The sequence below is a fragment of the Acipenser ruthenus genome, chromosome 3 (genome assembly GCF_902713425.1).
Source record: "Acipenser ruthenus chromosome 3, fAciRut3.2 maternal haplotype, whole genome shotgun sequence".
In the NCBI taxonomy this organism is placed as follows: domain Eukaryota; kingdom Metazoa; phylum Chordata; class Actinopteri; order Acipenseriformes; family Acipenseridae; genus Acipenser; species Acipenser ruthenus.
Window position 1 is genome coordinate 8,686,838 of NC_081191.1, and position 25,554 is coordinate 8,712,391.

Genomic DNA, 25,554 nt, shown 5'->3' on the forward strand with positions numbered 1-25,554 from the left:
GTTCGCCCATCATGCCATTAATTTGGGCGAGTCTAGTTTTGCATTTCTACACTCTACCCTGCCAGCTTCCAAGTGCGTGCCAGGTTACCTGCCTCGCCTCCACTTCTGACAACAATGTAGCGACTGTGTGCTGGGTTTCCAGTGGCGGCGCAGAAAAGGCAGGACACCAGGGCTGGTTTTAATAGCGATTAAAACTACTCTTTATTAGCTCTCTCTCCCAAAAAGTTAAAAGTCAAAAAGTCTCGGTCCTCCATACACGCAGGCAGCCGAACCTGGGACGAGCCCATTCCCTCCTTCCCTCTCCCGACCCGCTCACACACACACACACTGTATAGACATAGATATATGTATGACTTTTTCCATCATGAATTAGTGCCATGTGAGTATCCAAAGGAATGATATTCCAGTAATGTAATGCAAGCAGATTTCATTCTCAAAAAAGAACCGTGAAAAAACATTCAACAGCTAAATCCCACCCAACCCTAACAACTTATCTTCCTAGATATGAACCCATATCTCAGTGTCTGGCATTTAGAACGCATTCTTTCTTTATATTGTATTTTGGCACCTTCTCTGTTACTTCTTTATCATCATCATTTTTAATGCAGTGTTGGCTTTCAGTGTGCATTGCAGCTTGGTGCAGGATGATGGGATACAGAGCACAGATAACAAGACTGCACTACTTAACTATTTCACCAACCTACCTTGCACTTATGCCAAGCCTACACTTGCATATGGTCTGGAACATTGAGTGTTTAATGCAATTTCTTCTTTTTTTGCAGCAAATTATGTTTAAAGCTTATTATTCTGTTTCATAATGTAAATCCTTGCCTTGAATTGAGTCTACTTTGTCTGTACAAAAGATTTTAGTTTATAGTATGGCTTTGCCAGGAAGCTTACTGTACAACGTATCTCATCATGTTTCAGTTTGTGAGCCTTTTATAAAGTGTAGAAAACGTAAACAGCAACATTAAAACCACACAGAACTAAGAAAGCACATTCCAAATCCATTACACTTTGAGTCTGTTTACTAGGAGTCTCAGGTGCTTGACAACTTCTTTTAGTATATATATATATATATATATATATATATATATATATATATATATATATATATATTCTAGCCTAAGCAATAGAAAAAACACTCTGTATCTTGTAACAGTAAACCAACATTTGCAATGCTATCAGATTAGACATTCTTAGCTCAATTCAGAAAATAATAAAAATCCAGCAAACGTACGGTGTGATTTCTGGTAAATCTAGGGCAAGTCTTTGAGGCCCACAGTGTAACTTAACTGGAGCCAGAAAACAAGTCTCTCCTGCCAAGTTCTTGTCTTTGCCTTGTGATAGATATCACTGGCCTTTCAGAGCAGGTCCCTCATACTCAGGCCAGCTCACAATGGATTCATCTCACAAACACAGAGATTTTAAAAGGGCATATGACAGACTTAATTTATCCAAATGAGGTTTACTTTCGATTATAATAATTTATATATACACCTTGAGCAACTTATGATAGGTAAACTTGCATATACATTATAAAACACACAGAATGAAAAAATGTAATAAAAAGTACAGTGTTTCATTTTCAATGAGTGGCTTTGAATGAAACCTTTGTTGCTTGGGCAAATCCTATTCAAGGCAGTAAAATACAGGCAATAAAATATCGTCTCAGGGCTGTCATTAAGTGGCAGCTGCAGGCTTGTATTTCTTGACTAAAATCAATTGTCTCCTTTGCTTAGAAAAAAAAAACAACATCTCATTGTGCATTCAAGAGCATTATAAAATATTCTGTGCCTGAAGGAGGTTTCTCAGTAAAATACCATGCAATATTTTTGAACAATGAGCCCACTAATTAGAACAACTCAAAGCACAGTCTGGCCTGATTTTCTATGGACTGTGCATGCTTACATTTCTTGCAAGAAAACATGAACTGGCACTTTAATATAGATAGGCGTTTAATATTTCATTAAACACCAGCGTGCCAAGAAAAGAGAGGCTTTATACTGCTAGATCACATTTTCATTCATAAAACTTAAATTCATTTTTTTACTGTCAACTTTGCAACACCCCTAGAAAAAAGACAACATACTGTAGTAGCCAGATACTGTATCAGTTAAGTGCATGACAAGTTACAATATTTTATCAGTCGACTAAAAAAAAAGGTAGTGTCACAGCGAAAGTATCATTTTCTCACAGGACAAATCGCATCGTGTCCGGTGTGTGAAAACCTTAAGGCTTTTGACTAAGTTTTTTGACTAAACTCTTGATGCAAAGAATTTAGGGAAGGTGTCCTACAGTAGAAAGAAAAGAAAAACATTTCAATCAGATTCCATTTACTGAGGTTTTTGTTAAATTAAGCAAATCTTGCGTCCCACATAATTTCCTGGCGTGCCCCCAAAGAACGGTTTGGTTTCATATAAATATAATATTTTCACAATCATTTGGAAAATGTATTTTAAATTAAATTATACAATATATATAAAAACCTTATTACAATTGTGACTTTAGAAATGTCCTCCTCTGCAGACAGGGAAACTTTACAGGAACTTAACTTGCTTGCTCATCTACATAATCTGTAAACAAAGAGTTATCACAGTCTCTATGGTGCTACACAGGAGCATTTACCACCTACACATACACAACACACATACATATACACACATACATATACACACATAGCAGACTTGTGAATCACTATATGGAAACCAAGGCGGACATTACAATTTATGTGGAATGTATGGTTTAGACAAGTCCACTCAACATCCTATAGAATACAACTGCTATACGCACTTGCATCCTACAGAATACAACAATCATACAGACTTGGTGAACAAGTCTGAAGTGACAATAATCCCCAATACTGTATCCTAGCCAGTTTTAATTTGTAACAGTGGAGTTTCTGTTATACAGATGGGTCTAGTTAGTGTTGCCTTTTCTCACTCAAGATGCTTAAACTACTTTGTTGAAAACATGTTTCTAATTTTTTACTGGACGCAAACAGAAATCCACAGCACTTACAGCTTAATGTCAATTCTATTAGTTTAAGTATTTCAACCACTCCTCTCCACCCTTAAAACAAATAATAATCTCAAACTCAAATTTACGAGACTGCCAGAAAATAACAGAAACCTGCTAACTAATGGAAGAATATCACCACTTATCCTTACAGTATTTTCTTTTAGATACTGCTTAGAAGACTCTGAATAGAAATCAGCTGTGCAAAAGTAAATTACCCTGCATTGCTTTGTCAGTGTGCCCTAAATATTGCCTGCTGTATTATCTAATGAAAAAATAATGAAGGGGAAAATGACAAGGTGTTGCACCTTACTGGTAAAAAATACTGCATAACAAGATACAGCAGTCAGTGAGTAAACGAACAGGATTAGCAGAAATGTTTACAACTATACAATTACACGTACATGTGAATCAATTCAATAACAGCACAGGGTTGTATTTTGTTGTTGTTGTTTGTATTATACAACCTTCTTATTTGCACAGTACTGTATTTTGATCCATTCACAGATCTATACAGTACTACACTTACCAAGACTGCACAGTATAGAAACACTTTTAATTCATCATGTTTATATATACACAAGGAGAGAAATGACAAACAAACGATACAAAACCAGAAACTTAAAATGTCATTTTTCCAGCAAAATTGAGAGTACAGCAATATAAGAATGTTTCATGCATTTTAAGTGATATTCTCATTCACTGCTAAATGCTGAATAAATCAATTTCAGGTTGTGGCACCAGTAACAAATAAACTGTATGAGGACAAGTAATCAACTACAGTACCTCTAGGTGCAGTTTTATTAGATTTGGGAGCTGGGTAAACTCATTCCATGATCTTGTGTGAAGGTGAACAGTAACAGAGTCTATATTGAAGCCTAAAACAGTTTAAGGTTAATTTAATGCACCACATATTTACATAGATTAGCACAACAACAAAAAAAAGAAATCAAACCAGTAAAACAAAATACACACCTTTCAATGAAATTCAGATTTCAGTAATTTACTTTTCATTCTTTGAGAATGTATATGTGTTCCCTCCAACATTTGATAGAAGAAAATAGGTACACTGTCTTATTATTATCATTATTATTATTATTATTATTATTATTATTATTATTATTATTATTATTATTATTATTAAGTTTAGAGCAAATCTAAAGCAGTTGTTTTGGCTTTTAAAAAATACAGCCTCAGACTGGAATGCAGCATTTTATTTTTCAGAAATGATCAGTGTTTATTTTATGGTGGGAATTCAGTTTATGCAAGTTTTTGTTTTCTTTGGACGCATCATATGTTTCAAATCCTAGTGAAATTTCATAGAAAAGCATGAAGTTTGTTTTAAAATACGTATGTTTTTGATATGTTATTTATATCACAACAAAGCATAGTCATTGTCAGCCTACTCGGGACAGAGCGGATTTCAAAATTTTGTCCACACTTTCAAGCTGTGAGGATCCGGTACCAAAGCAAGACAACCGGTACTGTACTGGCCAAATGGGTCCAGTTGGAGGGTATGGTACTGGTAGTGTACAGTAGCAATATATTACCACTTTAATAAGAAACCTTTGGCTGTCAGCTACACTACAAGAGTTGAAACTTGAGTAGCTTAACAGAGTATCTCTTCCCTGTCCCTGTGTTTGTCAAGCAATAACAAAAGGGTACATGATCTCACATACAGGAAAACAGGATGAGGAAGTGGTAATGTGAGAGCTGATCCACACCGGGACACACTGTTCTAATCATCAGGCCCCTGAAAGGGGAACTTGCTCACAGCAATTGAGAACATCAAAGAGGAATGAAGGGGGTTGGATCTAAAAGAAATGCAATCTAATGAAAACAACGATAAAGAAATTAGGGATGGGAACGTCTAATTGAAATAATCGATTAGAAAAGTGCTAATACAATTTGTATTGCAACAAATATAAATAGGTCTGATGCCCAATGTAGTGCTATAAATGCATCCTTTTTTCTTTCTATGGATCTAAATTACTGAGCCACTGAAGGACAAAAAAAACACGCGTTTTTAAAAGTGCAGGGTGATACCTATACTGTAGCTATGGGTAGCACAGGAGGCTGGTTTGCACCATTGCATGTATTAAAATTATATTTTATTAAATCAATTTAATTAATACAAGAGACTACAAAAAATAGAGATATTTTGCACAAAAAAGAGATATCAGCATACAATGCAGTATTGTCAGCAGTCATGGTATAATTATTTATACTTAAACTGCAGTGGTTAATACTAATACACAATCCAATATCAAATAGAGTTTTGTTTGAGGGCATTTTTACCAATGTAGACATTAAAATTCACACTTTGCAATAAAAGACTGTTACATGAACAGCATAGGGACAAAGAAAACATACGATCAGAGGTGTCAATTGCTATGGGCGGGGGGGAGCTAGACTTGTCATAGGCCTATATGCTCCATTATGTCTTTCCCAGACACTGCAGAATATAATATAATCACATATAAGATGATTGAAGTTTTCTACGCGAATGAATAATTGTGTTTTCAAACACAATTCTTTTTTAATCCAATCCAGATCCCGGAAGTCGGCGATGGTTGCTATGTGATATAATTGCTCACGCTTAGTCTCAAAGCATTGTCGGACATTCATTCATTTTTGATTGGTAGTTTATTATTTCTATAACAAAATATTATTGATATCATGATGAGTCAAAGGAAAATGTTTTAATATGTCTGCCACAGCAGGATATTGCTGCTCTAGAAAGAGTGCAAAGAAGAGTGACCAGAATTAATTATTCCTGGTTTAAAAGGCATGTCATATGCAGACAGGCTAAAATAATTGAATCTATTCAGTCTTGAACAAAGCAGACTACACAGCGATCTGAGTCAAGCATTCAAAATTCTAAAAGGTATTGACAATGTCGGCCTAGGGGACTTTTTTGACTTTAAAACAGAAACATGGACCAGGGGTCACAAATGGAGATTAGATAAAGGGGCATTCAGATCAGAAAATAGGAGGCACTTTTTACACAGAGAATTGTGGAAGTCTGAAATCAACTTCTCAGTAATGCTGTTGAAGCTGACACCCTGGGATCCTTCAAGAAGCTGCTTGATGAGATTCTGGGATTAATAAGATGCTAACAACTAAACGAGCTAGATAGGCCAAATGGGTTCCTCTCGTTTGTAACCTTTCTGATGTTCTTATGACAGAGAGACAGCAAGGAGGAATTCATTTGCAGGAAAAAAAAAATATATATATATATATATATATATATATATATATATATATATATATATATATATATATATTGCTTATGACCAGGTAAAATGTATTAATTTATATAATTTATTTTAAGAATAAGAAAGACATTGACAAAGTGCAGCACGCTAACTCATTGTAAACGGGCCCAATTACTGCTTGTTTTTTCTCATTCATGATGCTATTTGGGTCAGAGAATGTTCAATCCTGACACAACTTTTCCTTCAAAGGCTTTAAAATCATACTAATAAAGTGGGAAAATGCCAAATTTACCTTACGATTCAAATTGTAACTGTATCATAAACACAGATTTAAATGTGTAAGAGAAGTTAATGTAGTGCTTGTTTTTACATTATTTTAAACAAAATGCATTTGTGCAGGTTGCTCAATTGTACATTACTGTAAGCTCATTCATGACTGTTTTCTTAATGCTAAATGCGGATGCAGAAATTAATATATTGTTCGACATTAATGATAATTCTGTTAATTGACCATGTATATGCAGGAATAAATACATTCTATGATGACATACTTGCATTTACCAATAAGCCTTGGTAAATGTTAAGATTAACCTGTCAGTGTCCGAAATGCAATCTTTTTCTTCATTATTTCGGACAATTACCTCCTTATTTGGTAAATGTTGACATTTACCAGTGTAGTGTTATTTTCAGGTACATTGTAAAAAATGGTACGCAGCACACTGCGCTTGCTCACGCATGCCTAAACAACTTCCACTAAGAAAGCAGGGAAGCGGCCATTCAAATCTGGTACATTATGCTTTTTTCGGTCTTTTACCACCATTAAGAAAATAGTATGCAAATATTTATCATATGCAGTACATTGGGTCTTGTACATTTTTTACTTGTGCAACTTTGCGGTGGACTTCTCATTTCATCTTGAATTGTTTTTTTTTTCTTTTTAGAGAAATTGATTGTCTGTTTCCAGTTTAAGTTTGCAAAAAAAAAAAAATGTACCTCTGTTTGACAATAGAAAAACACCAATTGATTGCACCTGTACCAAAATCAGACATTACACGGGTCAAGTTTTGGTACGCGTACCACATTCTGACGATGTACCACTTTCTAACATTACACCGGTAAAACATAAGATTGACCAAATTCTGACTTTCAGCGTAACAAATTGTAACAATCTCAGTTAACGCAGGCAGGCGCATCACACAGGGCGAGGCAATCCACACACTGGCAGAGGGCAGGCTAACCTGGGATCTCTCGCACTAAAGCATAGCGCTGATACTGCTGTACAAAAGAGCCGGCTCCCTTGCAAGAAGCATATATCGGGCTTACGTCTTCGTGTGCCCTGCTACTGCCTTCTCCCGTATTCAAAGTTTTGATGGTTGGACTGTTTGTTTGCAAGCTTCAAATTTACAGATACTTCCCAAGCTATAAACGTTAACAATATATACAACAATTATCAATTACATATAACACCACTTATCAAACTGAATAATGCACCAATTGTGTAACTAAACGACTGTGAACTACATGGATAAATTCATGAAATCCTACAAAGGAAAGAAAGTTGACAGCCGATGAGGTCTTGTTGCAAAGTTTCTCATATTATTATAGCATAAACAATCTAAAAATATCAAATCTTGTTTTAAAATTATAAAAGACATTACTGCTGCAAAACATTTGAAAAATACATACTGGTAGCATTGTCCTTTCATTTAAACAACAAAAGAAGAAAACAGCGCTGTACATTTTCAGTTAAAAAAAATACTGAATTGTGTTGATTTTGTCTGCAAGTACAGTTAGAGGAACAGATTCATGAAGATAGGGGAACATAATTTCTAACAGATGTTCATTGTATGGAATTAAATTACCATTTTTTAGCTATGCTATCCTAAACATTGGTAAAAAAGCAGTTTAAGGAAAAAAAAAAAAATATATATATATATATATATATATATATATATATATATATATATATATATATATATATATATATATATATTCCGTTCATTAAATGAGTGGGTGGGGAGGGACTGTGTTTCCGATTTTCATACCAACTAATTTTTAGCCAAATTTTATATTGTGGAATTTTCTTGCATGACAAGCTCTCGGCCAATAAAAAAAAACTGGAACCAGTACAAGAGCTAGTCCATTCCAGGATCTTCCACCAGACTCGAGGATACCTACTCAAGAATGTATAAATACAAAGAATGCTGTCAAGAAACATTAAATCGCAAGCCGTGTTACCTCCAAGGCTAAAATGTGCGCATTTTTCGCAGTAACTGGCAACAACCTTCACATTCAGTTTACTAACTTCCGCAAGTTATTATCATAAATATCAACCTCAATCGAGACTCCAGCCTCTCGGGGTAAACCTATTATTTTGAGACCATTCTTACAAAGCATTAACATAAGCATATTTGTGTCTGTCTTGCAGCTGACTCTCTGATTTCCCTGTAAAAATGCTCGTCACATGAGTGCAGAGCTTGCTCGGGCACCAGCGAATCTACTGGTACAGGGCGGGCGAAGCAGGCGTCTGGCGATTATAGAGAGTGCTGCTCGGTGCTGCTCATGAACGTTACAGTTTTTAACTCGTCGTATAATTGAATAGTGGTTAAAGAAACGGGCTTGTAACCAGGAGGTCCCCGGTTCAAATCCCACCTCAGCCACTGACTCATTGTGTGACCCTGAGCAAGTCACTTAACCTCCTTGTGCTCCGTCTTTCGGGTGAGACGTAGTTGTAAGTGACTCTGCAGCTGATGCATAGTTCACACACCCTAGTCTCTGTAAGTCGCCTTGGATAAAGGCGTCTGCTAAATAAACAAATAATAAACAAATAATAATCTTCCTGCATTATTTAGAAGTACAAATACTCTGTTAAACATAAAATCACAATACTCTCACTTTGACAGCTTTTGTTTTACTTCCCTTTTAAAAAACGACCATTTCAGAAATCATCTCAAGCGTTTTGAACCTGGTAAAAATGTAATCCTCACATTAGTGGAAAATATACATTTAAATGAATAGTAATTGATGACGACATACCATGTCCATTATTTTATTTTATTTTTTTTGCGAGTTAATTCATCATGTGACTTCACTCCATGTCTCTGCTGAAACTCAACACGGTGGCTGCACCAACGAAGAAAAAGAAAAGCAATGTTTCATTAGGACAGAGCTAAAAGAAATCTGATTATCTTTCTGAGGATGGTGCGATAGTATTCTTAAAGTTTTGATGTAATTCGTGTGATTAAACAATCGACGATGGAAACGCAGCTCAGCTGTCTTGTTTTTATAAGGTATGTGACTGACAGTGGCTCGAAAAAACGGTTGTTCAGTGAAGATTATATTTTCTGTATCTTGTACTTGATTTTACCCTTAAAGGTAACTCTATTAACATTTTTTTGTAATTGCTCTTATTTTAAATCGTTCTTATCCATTTATTGTAAGTTTAACTGGTCTTAATCGTAATCGCTCTCAAATGTAAAAATATATATACAGTTTTTTGTTTTTTATTTCTCTCGTTTGAATTTGCCCTTACTACTAATTTTACAACTGCTCTTATCTGTAATGTAATATTTTGTATTGTGATATTTTGTAACAGCCGTAAGTCCCCCTGGATAAGGGTGTCTGCTAATAAATAAATAAATAAATAAATAAATAAATAAATAAATAAATTGTTGGTGTAAGCAGACAATTTAAGATGGGATAGTTAAGAAAAAGGCTGGAGCTAAAGTCTAACCAATCAGTAAAGGTTCTCTAGTGGGTATTTTGTGTTACTACAGGGTGAGTACAATGCCGTTGTAATTCAATTGCTGATATTTTCCTGTTTGGTGTGCAAGAGAGAGTAGTGATGTGCTTTGACAGTGATGACCGATTATTTTTACTGACTCGATTCGTTTGATTCAGTTTAGTTTAGTGAATCAATTTGAAATATTTGTTAATTTGATTCACTGATTTACTGGTGCGAAACAAATACATCTTTGCTGAATTACCTGGTTAAGAAAATGTATTTGAACAGAAAATGTCCAGAAATAATAACGGATTGTCTCGGTAGTTGTGCTTACACATGAAATGGTACATAGTTTAAAAAGTACTACATTTTCGTAAAAAGGAGAAAACTTTAGAGTATTAAGTATTTTAAACTATGTGATTTAGCCACTGATACAGCCTCAGTTTCATAACTTTCTCAACTATAACGGTTGCCTGGTTACGATGAATCAAAGACAAAAACAGAGCAAGGCAAGGCAATCCTGACTGGGATATTAGCTGCGCTCAGCACACACCACGTGGACTTCAAAATAATACATAAACATCTTAAACAAATAGCAGACATGTACATTTCAATATGACATGTCTGACTTAACGCAGCGCATGTCCCAAGCTGCTATTAAGAAGTACAATATTAAACTTTTACGCTAAATCTGGGAAATCTGTGTTATTTATTTTGACGTATTTATTTATTCATTTATGTGGGCTCGTGAGTTCGATATTTCAGAATGACTATGGTACCGGTAGATTTGAGAGTAATTTCTGAATCATTTCATGAGTTGTTGTTGGGCTGCTAGCTCGACTCATGTCATGTAGTTTGTTTGATATTCCTATGATTCACCGTAATGAGTCATTCAAAAAGAACTAATCATTCATGAACTGCACATCACGAGAGGAAGTAAATGGGGTCATTGCTGTCGATTGTTACTCATTATTGTGAATGGAATCCTGAAACCAGACTGTGGTAGTGTCCTGGTGTACTTGCCTCAGGCGGCCAAGGAGAAAACACAAAGACTGAGGTCGGAAGATTTACGGGATTTCATTTATAAACACAAACAAAAAGTAAACAATAATGTCATGTGACACTACCAGCAATGGTACCGCACAAAGGTGCAGTGAAAACAGCAGGCCTTGCAGCAGCCCCGATCCTAGGGATCGCCATGTTTTTATATTGACGCTCCGCTGAGACACGCCCACCTGCCTGCTGGAACAGCTCAGTGCTTTCAGCTGCTGTTCCACACAGACAGGCAGCGGTCCCAAACAGAGCATCATCACAATTAAATAATTCAATTAATCTATTTACACAAACCCGTATTTACGACAATTAATCTCAAATATACATAATTCCCCATGTGCAGGGCTTCCGCCCTGTCACACAGACTGTTTACTTTGTTGTATTATTTTGGGTAGAACGTCCTTGAAGTATTATTTACAGACACTGATACTGTACCCAACACAACACAAAATAATAAACTTATGGAGCCATGTGGAACAATATAAACAAAGGAAGAGGTTTTCATGGTACCTGCAGCTTTCACTTGCAGTTCGTGCCAAGGAGACTGGAGGAGTAGTAGTTTTATTAACAGAATTATTATTAATTTTACAGAATAAACCGCAACTGCTGCCTAGGGCTCTAGTTCACCTCCAGCACTGCATTAAGAACCTTCCTGTCTTGTTCAATAATTTTTTAGTCTGACTCACAGATGAATAATGAAATTCTTGTTTCTCGTTGTATTGTACAATATCCGGTGTACTAATGGCCATTTCATATAGTGTATAAGCACTTAATGGAAGTTTCTTCATGGAAGTGACCTACTTCTAAAATTCTGACCAGAGTTTTGCCACGTTGGTGTGTTACTGTACCATTGAGCATTAATAAACTCTCATATTTGCACATTAGTACAGCAGCAAAGTCATTATCCTCACTGGAGAGACGATACAAAGTTCTTTAGGTTACTGAACAGATCAGTATATAGGAGTATTTTGAGCCATCTGTTTTTATGTCAGACCTCCATTTTTACATGTTTTAAATCAACAGTGCAAGTTTCAGTTTGGAGTCCAGCTGTGCCATATTTTCTAGCTGTGGAAGAGCTCTGAACTAACCACTGAATCAGACACTTAAAAAAGAGAACAGAGGAAGATACTCAAAAGTTATCATAAGAATATACCGCAGAAATCTGCTACTTTGTACCATGCAACAACAACATTGTGTCTTTATAATTTTATACATCATTTATTTCTGCCTCTCATTTATTAATTATTTTTAGGTAAGAAAAAAACAACAACTCCCAAATAGACTCCAAGACTTATTTTGCACATATCCATAAGAGGAGCAATGGGTTGTGACAGCTGCTTTGTGCTAAATATAAAAATAATGGCATACCTTTGCTTCTAAAGCAGTATGTTTTCCATTAAATTAAAATGTTCAGAAAATCATAACTGCCAAAGCATAACAATGATGAATGAAAATGTGTATTTATATCTCGCTTTGAATAAACCAAAAAAAAAAAAAAAAGCTAAAAAGATACTATATTTCATGAGGCTCTGAAAAAAATAATGCTAGCCACAGATGTGTGTCTGGCAAGTGATGTAGTAATTTATGGACACATTTCATTATGCTTACTGCCATTTTGTTTTCTCTGATGTTGGTGCCAACATGTCAGTAAAGGTCCACCCAAGCACAGCAGTGGACTTGAAAAAAATGTCAGATTGTATCAAATGAGTTAACACAGTGAGTATGGAATATTCAAATGGAGAATATATACTGTATGATTTTAAAACACTTATACATATATACCTGTATTTTATTTATTTCAGTCAGGGAACATGTTGATATGGTCACTTATATTTCCTAATGGTTTGTATTAGGCATTATATTTTTCTATACAAATTAGACGTAACTGTGGTTTAAGTGCATTTAAAACATGTTGATATGGTTTTATTTTACTTTAATAATAAAATACATTTAAACTGAAACAACTGGCTTCATAGTATTTTATAGAATCAATACATAGAATACTATGACAGATATTATTTATTGTATGTTACAAGGTGCAATTTCCCTTACACACAAACTTCTCCACTATGTATGTGTGTGTGTGTGTGTGTGTGTGTGTGTATATATATATATATATATATATATATATATATATATATTTCACGGTGAAAAGGGGAAAAGCCTGTATGTAATTGAAACTGCAACTGCTTCTACACCCCTGCCCAAACATAACCCTTAATCTCACCAACAGGAAGTCGAGTGTCTGAGAAGGAAAACCACCTAGTCTAGTGCAAAGCATAGGACTCCAGACAGTTGCTCACAAGATAACACCTGCTGTCACTGAGTTGACACATTTGAAAAAAAAAAAAAAAACTAATACCTGGAATAAAGATATAAAGATATTAAAAAAAAGATGCAGGAAGCCTGACCCCTTCTTTCTGAATACTTATGGATTTTCTGTTCTCTATATAAGCATGCTTTTAGGTACATATCTAAATAGTTAAATTGTGTAGTATTCTTACAGTATTAATATGTCTTTCAAAAAAAAAAAAAACACTACACAGAAAAATGTCAAATGCAATCAGTGTAAAGAAAATGAATGTTCTATGTTCTAGTTCCAAGGCCTATTGTCTATAGTCTGATGTCACCACTACTTTCCAAATTGTTATCAATTGTTATCCTTCCACCCATTAAACCATCAAAGGGTAGCCACAAATCCAACCTCTTCTATGACATGATGTTAAAAACCATCTTGGTGCCACATAAACAGAAGTTGTGGGATCCAATTCGTTAAGAAATGTAATGTCAAGGAACTGCAGTACAGTTTTTCAAATGTTGTTTTATTATTATGATGATTTTTACCAAATCCAATCTAGTGAACCACCACCAGGGCAAAAATTGGATTTTGGTCAAAAAAGCAACTATGACCAGATTAAAATGGTTACTTTAAATTAGAAAATGTATTAGATTCAGTCTCATCAGCCAATCAGCTTCCAGTTCTAGCAGGCTTCTGTCAGACAGTAGATGCCCTCTGCTACGTAACAGCATAAACTGTGAATCAAATTTCAAATCACGTCCTGGCTTTATCATTTTGACTTGCCGTAATGAAAGCTCACTCAATATTTATTAAATGTGCTTGCTGTCTGTCACGCAAAAGTTAGTGAAATCTTGATTCTGGTTGGGATTATTCATGAATGGTTTTGCCTCTGATTTCACCTCAATCCGAGTTCATTTATGCTCAACAGTGCTTAGGCCGACCTAATTTTGGGACAAGTTGACTGAGAACCCACGGAGTTTCCATAACATTAAAAATATGGAGTTGTTACAGTAGTTGAAATGGCTTTTTGCAGACACTTGCCTTTGACCACTAGCAATTAAGCTTCAATAAATGAAGCGCCACCTAAAGTCTTTCATCAAAACAATATATACAGTGCCTTGAAAAAGTCTTCACACCCTTGAACATTTTTCACATTCTACTGCCTAAAAAATACAATTCAAAATGCATTAAAGTAGGAGTTTGTTTCACTGATCTACACAACATCATCTACACTTTCAACATTAAAGAACAATTATAGAAATATTCAAAAAGTAATTAAAAATAAAAAACCAAAAAGTCTTGATTTCATAAGTCTTCACACCCTTTGTCATAGCAAACCCAAATTAGCTCAGGTACATCACATTGCCTTAACAAGGCACATAATAAGTAAAATAGAGCCCACCTGTGTCTAATCACAGTAGTTCAACTGATTTGAATACTCCTGGATGAAGAATCCAGCTGTTTCTGTTGTATGAAGTGAATTTGAAGCAAATGGCAAAACATGCCAAACAAGGAGCTACCAAAAGAACTCCAGGATCAAGTTATTGAAAGGTACAGATTGGGGGCAGGCTATAAGAAAATTTCAATGTCTTTGAATATCCCTTGGGGCACTGTCAGGTCCATCATTGTAAAGTGGAAACAGTTTGGCACCACTAAGACACTGCTTCGATCAGGCTGTCCCTCCAAAGTCAGTAGCCGTGGCTTAAGGAAACTGCTGAGGGAGGTCACTGTGAGGCCTAAGATTACTTTAAAAGAACTGCAGAGGTCTCTGGCTGAGACTGTTGAACAGTCAACATTTTTCCCAATTTCAAGAGTACTCCACAAACATGGCCTGTATGGGAGGGTGGCAAGAAGGAAGCCACTGCTGAAAAAAAGCCATATGATGTGCCGCATAGCTTTTGCAAAGAAACACTTAGGGTCACTGCACGCATGTGGAAGAAGGTTTTGTGGTCTGATGAGACCAAAGTGGAACTTTTTGGTCTCAATGCTAAGCGATATGTGTGGCGTAAACCAAACATGGCACATCACCCTGCTAACACCATCCCTACAGTAAAGCATGGTGGTGGCAGCATTATGTTTTGGGGATGCTTTGCAGCAGCGGGGACAGGGAGGCTTGTGAAGATTGAGGGAAAGATGGATGGTGCAAAGTACTGGTAGATCCTGGAGGAAAACGTGTTCCAGTCTGCCAGTGACCTGGGACTGGGGAGAAGATTCACCTTTCAGCAGGACAATGATCCTAAGCACAAAGCAAAAGCAACAATGGAGTGGCTCAGCAAGAAGAAAGTGAAGAAGAAATGTCCTCAAGTGGCCTAGTCAAAGCCCAGACCTGAATCCTATAGAAAATCTGTGGCAAGACTTGAAGACTGCAGTCCACAGATGATCCCCAGCCAACTTGAAAGAGCTTGAGCTATTCTGCCAAGAAGAATAGGCAAAAAGTGCACAATCCCACTGTGCTAAGTTGGTAGACACTTATCCTAACACTTATAAGGGGCTTGCACCAAGTATTGACTCAAGGGGTGTGAAGACTTAATTCCAGACTGGGTGATGATTAGACAATGACAAGGAGGAATCAAGTCTCATAGTAGCAACAACAGTCAAGTTAAAAGGGGTAAACCATGGGTATTACCACTGTTAAATTGTAAAAAAAAAAGTTTCAGTCATAGCTATATCTGGGCTATGGCTGAGAGTGTGTTTCTTCCCACTTTTCGATAGAAAGGGATGTGCTGACATAGGCAAGCACAAAGCCCCTGTCCATTGGATGTATTCCTTCCAAAATACAGAATGTCTTATAATAATCTAATAATATCTCTATTATTAATGTATAAACAAAACATCTCCCTGTTATTAATGTATTCATCCCTATATTCCCTACGGGAATGTATTAAATATAATGTTACAACATTGTAACTTGATATCATTGTTTTCATATTGTGGTAAACTATTTGTTATTAATGAATTAGATTTCAATGACTGACTGTCAATAAATAAATACAAACTGATTAATTAACATGTTATGAATATCCAGGCTTCCCAGCAACTGAAATCCATCGTGGAGAATCTTGTTTTATCAACACCACTAGTGTATCATTAACAGAAGTTCCTTGTGTAGTATATTCAGCTAAAATCATGAGGATATGATTTCATTCTTTTGGTTTATTCAAACCGAGATCAAGTGCATTTATTTTCTTCTGAAACATATCTATTGTTACAGCACTACTTGGGCTTCCTTTTCAGACAAGATCATGTGATTAAACATTTATATTTTACTTTCCGCAGGAATTAACACACCCTGTTTGCATCCTGTTATTCACAGTATTTCCCTTATTTTAGCTTACTGCATTCATAATAAAAGGGGGCCTCTGGCACACATTACAAACATACGAACAGACCATTCATATGTACCACTCAAAATAAATCATCTAAAATGTAAATAACTATTTTTTTTTATTTTTTATCTGCCTATCAAAGTGTTGAATGATTTGATCTGTTGGTGTCCAAGGACATTTTACTTGATAGATTCAACCATTAAACTACACACATACACTATCAATAATATTTCAATCTAAAAATTGAGAGTTTTTGTTAACAAAAACAAAGCTTCCCCGGTAAAATAATCTAAGGGGTATGTCATATCTGATTGAATGGTTTGTCAACTAAAATAAAATGGAAATGTGAAAAATATCTGTATCATTATTATGTCCAGAAGTTAAGCAATGTGGCAGTGAAAAGGTTTTTTCAACCAGACACCACCTGAATTGTAGAATACAGTTTGTAAAGACATTGTCTGAAATCAGGGCTAATCATCCATGCCTACATAATGTAGTTTTGGTCTTGCAAATGTCCTGACGTTATGATCCTACATACAACATGTCCCACTTCTGGCAATAAAATAAAATAAAATAAATTAATTTACCCTAACAAAGATGATAAATTACATTTTTATTTATATAACATCAACTCAAACCAGAGTATTTATGCATTTTAAATGACAGTAAACAGTTTACTTTTCATGAAATGAAAAATGTACACAATGCACAAAGAACAAAAGAAAGGCTCCCACTCCTCAACAATCATTGCTGTTGCTATGATGGTCCAGAGGGTCTCTTAAGCGATCCTGGTGACTGTCTCAAGGTTTAAAAAGAAATTCCCACATACATGAACAAACGGCAAGGCTTGTTGTGACTTACCACTGAAGAAGTTTTTGGCTCTCAGGTAACTGACACTCAGCCGCAGTACTGAGAGTTTGTCCAGTTTAGAGATAACATCCTGGGGGAAGGGCAGAAGGCTGGCCAGCCGTTCAAGCTCTGTATTCAACCGGTCTCGATGCCTCTTGGATGGGTTGGACTTGGCTTCAGGAAGCGATGGCTTTACACTGTGGGGCAAAATACATTAGCAGTGTTAATTTCTTACATAAACAGACAACAAAAACACAAATTAAGACCTTTAACCAACTTTTTATGTTGTATGGGTTGCAGTCAACTTGTACTTTCTAACTGTAATGATTACTAAATAAAGATATACAATGTAGGCTGCTACTAAATGTAGGACGACACCTCAATTGTTGTAGAGCAACTTAAAACATATTTTTTAAATTACATGTATATGACACCCGAATTGGCCACAGTTTAGTTAAAAGAACCACAGTATATTAGTAACATGCATCCCCAGCCAATGGGATCAACTATATGTTTGCCTATAAACATTTAAGTATGTCATGCTTTGGAGAGTTTACTTGCATGTGCCACACATTTAATTTTTAACTAATTCACCAAAACATTTCAAAGATTGCAGAAGAAATCTGTAAACTTCAAGTGATCAATTTGCAAAATAAATGAGTACAACATGTCATCAGCTTTATTTTAGGTTTTGATGTGAGGTACACTACTAGTGTAGAGAGGAAGTTCCTAGTGTATAAATCCATAGCTGTGGAGCAGAAAACTACATGTGCAGGCATATATACAGTCATCATGACCCAATAGAGACTTTAAATGGTTCTAATTCCACAAGATGGGAAGCAGTAGAAATGGCACTATGCCAACAAAAGTTGGCTTTTAAAATGTTAGCAGGAATCAACAGAAGGCATGTTTCTCGAAACAAAGTGGCTCAGTTTAAATGTTTGAGTTGATTGAAACAAAGCCACTCATTTGCACAGCAGATCAAAGGTCGCTACAGTGAGAGGATATAAGTTTTTTGCACAAATAGAAGTCTGTAATTCCACTGGTGCTTGTTTTGTTAAATAAGACCCATTTACATTTAAATGTTAACATTTCCAGTTACTACACAATATATAACGAATGTGACTATCCTCGTGAAAACCAAGATTAAGTCAATAAAATCATAATTACACAAAACACAAAAAGCCATGCCAAAGTTGTGCCTGACCATAATTTAAAATACCCATACCATGAAAACTGTGTTGCTCCAGTCTTCTTTTTTTTCTATTTGTACATTTTTTTTTTCTTAGCTCCTTGTACAATCTAATCACACATACTATATAAACTGTATAAGCCAACATGCAGACACAGAAACACACCTTGCTTGTTATCTTTCATCAGGGGCCTCCTCTGACAGGAGTTATCTGTTCTACTCTGCAGTACAGCTACTACAGATTGCAATTGTTTGGCACAATTCTAATGACCTGTTCTTTTATATTTATTTTCATCTTAAAAAGCTGTAGCCATCCTATAATCCACCCCATCAAAAACTCAGTAGTAACCATGCTTAATCAATGTATTTACAGTAAGCGACACCACAAGTCTATCCAAAGCAGTTTCTCAGTCCTTGGGGAATTCCATAATCTCTGTCAATCCCTACTTATACTGCTGCACTGATTTTCAGTCTTGGGTGATGATGATCTCATGGTAAACGTCTTGGTATGCATGGGGACACATCTTGAAATTGGGCAAACAGAATAACATGAGGTTTCCAGTTACTCTGTTGTCAGGGTCATTCATTTTTTATTCTTCTGTCAGTCAATCCTTTGGTTTCCTGGAATTTCTTGTGATTTGACTACAGTATGCTGCAAAACTATACATTGTCAGTCTTGATTTATGATACGCTTTTCTGTTACTCTGTTAAGTATAACTTAGTACTGTACATGTCCAAGTCTAAATCATACGAACAGCTTGCCCAACCAGTTTCTGTCTCTGGTCACATGTCAGAATAGTTTTGTGGAGTCACTTGAGTATTCCACAAAGGAAAAGCATCTGCATCTGGCACACTGATTTTGAGAATCAAAAAGCCCAGTGAAAGGTCAGGTTTTACTATACTGATGTGATCTCACTGAAGAAGTTCTTTGTATCAACAACTTTGGACCAATGACCCCTTTGGTTATAAAAAAGAAATGTGCATGTGGGTGGACTGTTCATTATAAAAATGAGGGCTAAAAATGTATGTCTATTCACTGCCATAATGGCTGCAGTGCTCTTTGGGCTACAACACGTAGAGCCGCATGTACACACCAAATTAGGAAGTGTTTGAATCCAAACAATAAAATGATTTGCGTGGTTTAACCACTTCAGCTCCAGGACATATGCATGTACATCAAATGAAAGAGCACTTGCAGTACCTGCTTACGTCAAGGTTTGCCGTCTGTTCTATGGGTTTTTACTGTCTAAAGTATATAGATAGTATTTCGTTTTATTTTACAAAAAAATATATATTTTTTGTATTCCTTTTATATATACACAACTTTTGTGTCTGCTTTGCTTTATTGTATATGACTATGTAGTACACACGACTCTAAAGGGTTAATAAAAATTGTATAAATGTATGGACATTTTTTCAAATACTATTATTTTATACCAATTTCAGGGGTAAAAATACCAACTTACAATAATTTCAAAATCTGGTACCTGCAGTGCTCATTCACTTTTGCATCTGGAGTTGAACAAACATTAGCCTTTCAAGCACATGGATTTCTAACGAGCATAATAATGCCATTTCAAAAAAGAATCCTGAAAAAAAAGGTCTTGCACAATCTACAAAAAATTTGCAAAACGTTTTTTCAGGGCAGTAGTTTAGAAATGTTTAAGATACATACAAACAAATGGTTTTATTTCATGTTTAAAAAATAAATAACTAAATATTTACTGTAACCTGAATGCTGTTACATATCCAAATCTAGCTCCAGCAATAAAAAAGAATTGCACTGTAATTACTATTTGTTCTCCATTCATTGCTATGATTTTCCAAAACAAAAATAACCTCTTGCTTTGTATGTTATTGTAAAGACTGTATTTACTGTACCCCTTGCAATAAAACTATAAAGAAGTTTGTATATTACATGTTTGTAGCAGTCAGTTGTACATTCATACAGTACTTTCATAAATCAATACATATACATGATGTATACATGCACACCGCGCTCCAGATAAGACTTTGGGTCATTGAGTAATTTTTTACTCTCCAATTTAGACACGATGTGAGTAAAATGCAACATTACCTTGAAGTCATGAGTACTTTCAATAAATACTTTAAATGCTTTAATGCTAACTTATGAGGTATGCATTAACTACAGCCTTACATTTTAACTTTAACAATTTAATTTACACTGAGCTTTCCTTATTTTCCACCTAAAAATAAGTCCTGCCTCAATCATATTACACCAGGAAGTAACTACTCTCGATGTAGTTACCTACTGCGTTCACCGAGTCGACACACTCTCCCTAAAAATATATAAATGTGTTTTTTTTTTGTTTTTTTGTTTTTTTTAATGATACGGCACTAATGCAAATAAAAAATCGATAATATTGTATTGCTTATTGATCGCTTTGCTATAGCAATATAAAGCATCCCAGGCAAGCATTCGCAGGCAGTGTACAATTACCTGTTCCGGAATTTCCATGATCCATTCTCAAGCTACCCGCATGCAGTATATTCACAATTGACTACTGAGATGCCGGGAAACAACAAAGTACAAAAAGCTTGATGACATGTGAACTCCAGCTGTGCAGCAAAACTGCTATGAGTATACTTTAGAAATTAAATTTAAATAGCCTACGTAATTCATAGTTTTCCACTACGCAGCTTAACTGGAGTGCTCCATGCACAGATTTTATCATTCATATTATTTTAATTCAATGGGAAAAATAGGAAAAGTAATGGCATATATGGGTCATTCTACAGCTTGTAGAAGATCCCCACCCTTGTTCGTAGGGCGAATGTTTTCATAATTTCAGTTTTTACTTATGTATTTATTTACTGGTTTTTCATTGAGCAGTATTTACAATAATTAGGCTATTTAGCACTCACAGCTACTTCAAACAATATATTTTACATATTTAAAACCTGATACAATTGTCAAAAACGGCATACTACTGTACTGTAATTCAGTACATTTGGTTAAATACTGAAAGAATCAGAGAGGTTTTCAGTTGAGGTTGTGGTTTAATCTTTGGGTTAGGCTTAAGGTTGAGGTATCTACAGTGTACTGATTTTGTACAGAGACCCGACCTGCAGTAAAGACGATGATGATACACTTTATAATTATAAAGCTGTACCTTTATATAAAATATTACTGCTGTCTAGCCTACCGTATGAACACAAAAGGTTCGGTTTCATGACACTTGATTTTGTACAAACACGTTCGAAGTTGAAATTTGTATATTAAATATGTAACCACTTTTTATGAGTCATTACATTGTATATAAAATATATGAAACAGAACAATTATTTCTTTACTTGTTTTTCCTAAATGCAATTCTTTTTTTTTCCTTCCAATGATCTTTAAAAACTGAACAGCTGTAAAAAAAATAAAAAAAAAAAAAAAAAAAACATTCGATAAGTCCCTGCTATAATAATTAAGAAAAGCAATCCCAACGATGTATCAAAAAACAAACACATCCACTACCGCAAGGTAGCATAAGTGCAAGTTCAACAACTGCTAACAGAACTTAGCACATCTTAATAAGGTTACCTCGAGGCTACAAAGAAAGAAAAATCTTGGATAAAGCAACCTTTGAATATTTTTTTTTCTTTTACAATAATCCACCCAATTGCTTTTAGAATTGTCCAGTAGTATCTACTTATCGAATAATCACATAACACATAAATCTACAAGAAACAAACAAAAACAAAACTAAATAAAATAAACAAAAATAAAGGCAATCAGGTTATCACAGAAAATACCCCAAATTCTGCATTATGTGCAAGACACCATTTTAAAACTAAAATTGAATGTCATTTTTTTTTTCTTTATAAAGTTTGATAAGAAACTGGCAACTTCTTTGAAAGAATGATCCTTGCTTTAACTTAGCAAAATGAATTCACCATTAACAAGAACAGAGGCTGTAAAAGATAGCAAACCTGATTTCAATGTATCACTTAAATGCATTGGTATACATTGCTAATAATTAACCAAAACACTCTATTAGGTAATGGCACAAAGCTCAGCTTCAGGTCTTGTTGCCAGTTTCAGTTGACTAGACATGGTTCAGCAATAGGGGCAGAGGACACTGGTATGAGAGTGTGATCTCAGAACAATAACAATGCAGTGTAGAAAGGCTTGTGTATGGTGGAGGAATTCAGGTCTTCAGCTTAGATCACCAAACTAGAAGTCTAAACATGTCCAAATCTAATTTTGTTTTTAAAATGAGTACAGCAGTACAATGTGCACAGTAGATTGCAGTCTACATTATGAAAACATCACATAGTGTAATGCAAAGAACACAGACAGTGGCCTAAAAAGGCAAGGGAACCTGAACTTCAGAGCATACTGATGACGAACTGCTTCCAAAATCAAAAATAACAAACTTTAAAAAACAAAGCATAGTCTCATAAATGCATTAAATCAACACAAATATTTGACTAGAAAGGTGTTAACAAAAACGAAATGCGCATTGCTGTGCATTCTCGCGTGACAGAGGTGTCCTCAAAACCTAATGTTCCCTTTCGGTTATTTGACTCAGAGAGTCTGTTCCAGCGACATACACATCACCTTTGCACGCCCTCTGTTGTTGCTGTAATTGTCAGATTGTGCTTTTTTTGTCATCACATTCACAAACGACCTTGAACTTAATCGTTTTAAAAGCGTGTTCCCATGTTCTCCCCATAAAGTTGTAGAAAGGAGCAATAAACCGCATTAAAGTATTGCACAAAATGACAGAGAAAACCGAAAGCAGTACCAGCAGTTTAAAAAATAGTGACACCTAACCAGGAGTACACATTTGCACACAAATATTAAACTAAAAGAAAAAAAAAAGTGCTTACCTTTTCTGCACTGGCTTTCGCCTCTTACGGCTTGCATAAATGCAGTTGGTACTACCACTAGTACCACTATTACTACTGCTAATATTCATCATCATGTCTCAATAAGCGACACAATTCGCTTCTTGAAAAAAAAAATAAGCCAGAATCCCTCGTCTCACAAAAGATGTCCTTGAAGTAGATTAAAAAGAAAGCAAGCTTACACAGCGGTCACAATAGGGGGAAGTTATTTTAGACCAAAACATACCACTCCACCGGTTTCATTAAAACTGTCAGCCAAAGGACACACTGTGAACTTGACAGATGTCAAATTGTATTACGCGACTCTAGACGTATAATAAACAAAAAAGCAAATGTGTGCAGAATGCTACGGTATTCCAGCTTGATCTTCTACAGATGTTGCAATCCTCTTCTTGCAGTATAGCCACTAAGAAGTCTACAGTGTCGATGTATTTATGTGGGGGTGTTTTGGTTCATGTACTTAGTGTGGAAGGCTGCTCTCATGACACCGTATCAGTCCTACTTCCTCCTCAAACCTGCTGCTTCTCCACTTAACTCACTCTCACTCACTGTCGCTTACTTGCCTTGCGTTTGGGCAAGTCCCAGGTACGTAAACCCAGACAATGCGTCACATTTTTTCTGACGTTTCCCGTAACTTCAACGTGGGAAGTTCAGGCTTTAAAATGTTTCTAAAGGATGCCATTTTGATAAGGTCAGACAGTGGAAAATCTTATCAAGAAGGTCGAGGATTTCAGACATGAATGACAAAATGCTTGAACTTTATAGGTAATAAAATAGTGGGATGTACCAGATTTCAAGAACTTCAACCTCAACAGTATTTACATCAAATATGTTTTTATTATTATTATTATTATTATTATTATTATTATTATTAATTTAAAGAGAAACCTACTTAATTCAAATATTTGATAGACTTTAAAGGCCAAATTACTAAATGTAGCATGATTTGCATTTAACATGAATAACTGTATTTAAATAGAGATGTTATTATTATTATTATTATTATTATTATTATTATTATTATTATTATTATTATTATTATTATTAGGGGGCCAAGCAATGAAGTTGCTGCAACCCTATTGTTATTGTTTGGATTATTATTTTTATTATTACGCCTAATTTTGAAATGTCTGTAAAATCAACACCATTGCACGAAAAAGTAGGGTGGTAGAGGCCTATGGGAAGTTGTGAGAGCGAAACGAAGATCAAAGGTCACACGGTTTGGCAGCCATATTGGATTTTTTTGCAAATCTGGGCCAATTTAAAAAAATCTTCTTCTCCGAAACCACTTATGGTAGAGATGTGGAACAGACTACCATTATGCCCTATATTTAGATTTGTTCAACAGAAGTTGATTGTTCACATGGTTCGTTTGTCAAACATATTCAAATGTCTTCTTCTCTAAAACTGTTATGCCGATTGAAGCGAAACTTTGCATACATGGCTTGGCAAGGTTGTTTATCAAGTTTGTTCATGGCTGCCGCAAGCTAATCAAATTTTAGCTATGATCAATTTTCACATATTTGCACATATTACCTTGCTAAAGGTCAAATGCAAAACTTGCTTATAACTCCTTTGAGAGTGCAGAGTGTCATGGTTACTATAGAACACATATGAACCCATATATGCTCTATCCAAAAAACGTCCTTGCCCATGACCTCTGACCTCTCCTAAAGGTCAAATGAAAAACTAGCTTATAACTCTTCAGAGAGTGCAGATAGAGTAAGGGTCACTATGGAACACATATAGGAACCCATATATGCTCTATCAAAAAATGTCCACTCATATGTTGCGCTTGGCCCCCGGTCATTGCTGCTTGCAGCTATTATTATTATTATTATTATTATTATTATTATTATTATTATTATTATTACTTCAATGTTTCCAGCACTGAAAAAGGTTACACAAGTCTACAGATCTGAAGGGACTAAATGTATGTGTACTATATTTAAATATGTATCATGCACTTAAAACATTAATATGTGTGATTTTTTTAAATCATCACCTGAAAAAGA

At 35.3% G+C, this 25,554-nt stretch overlaps 1 protein-coding gene across 1 annotated transcript in view; it reads right to left on the reverse strand.

The window, feature by feature from the left end:
* Positions 1-24,068, reverse strand: part of ahr1a (aryl hydrocarbon receptor 1a) — a 74,317-nt gene extending 50,249 nt beyond the window's left edge. Inside the window, exons 1-2 of the mRNA XM_034058697.3 lie at positions 23,522-24,068; positions 17,500-17,684 (exon numbers count right to left, since the gene is read on the reverse strand). Of these exons, the coding sequence (XP_033914588.3) occupies positions 17,500-17,684; positions 23,522-23,616 (280 nt within the window). The 5' untranslated portion in view covers positions 23,617-24,068. The remainder of the gene's footprint in view (positions 1-17,499; positions 17,685-23,521) is intronic.
* Positions 24,069-25,554: the final 1,486 nt, after the last annotated feature.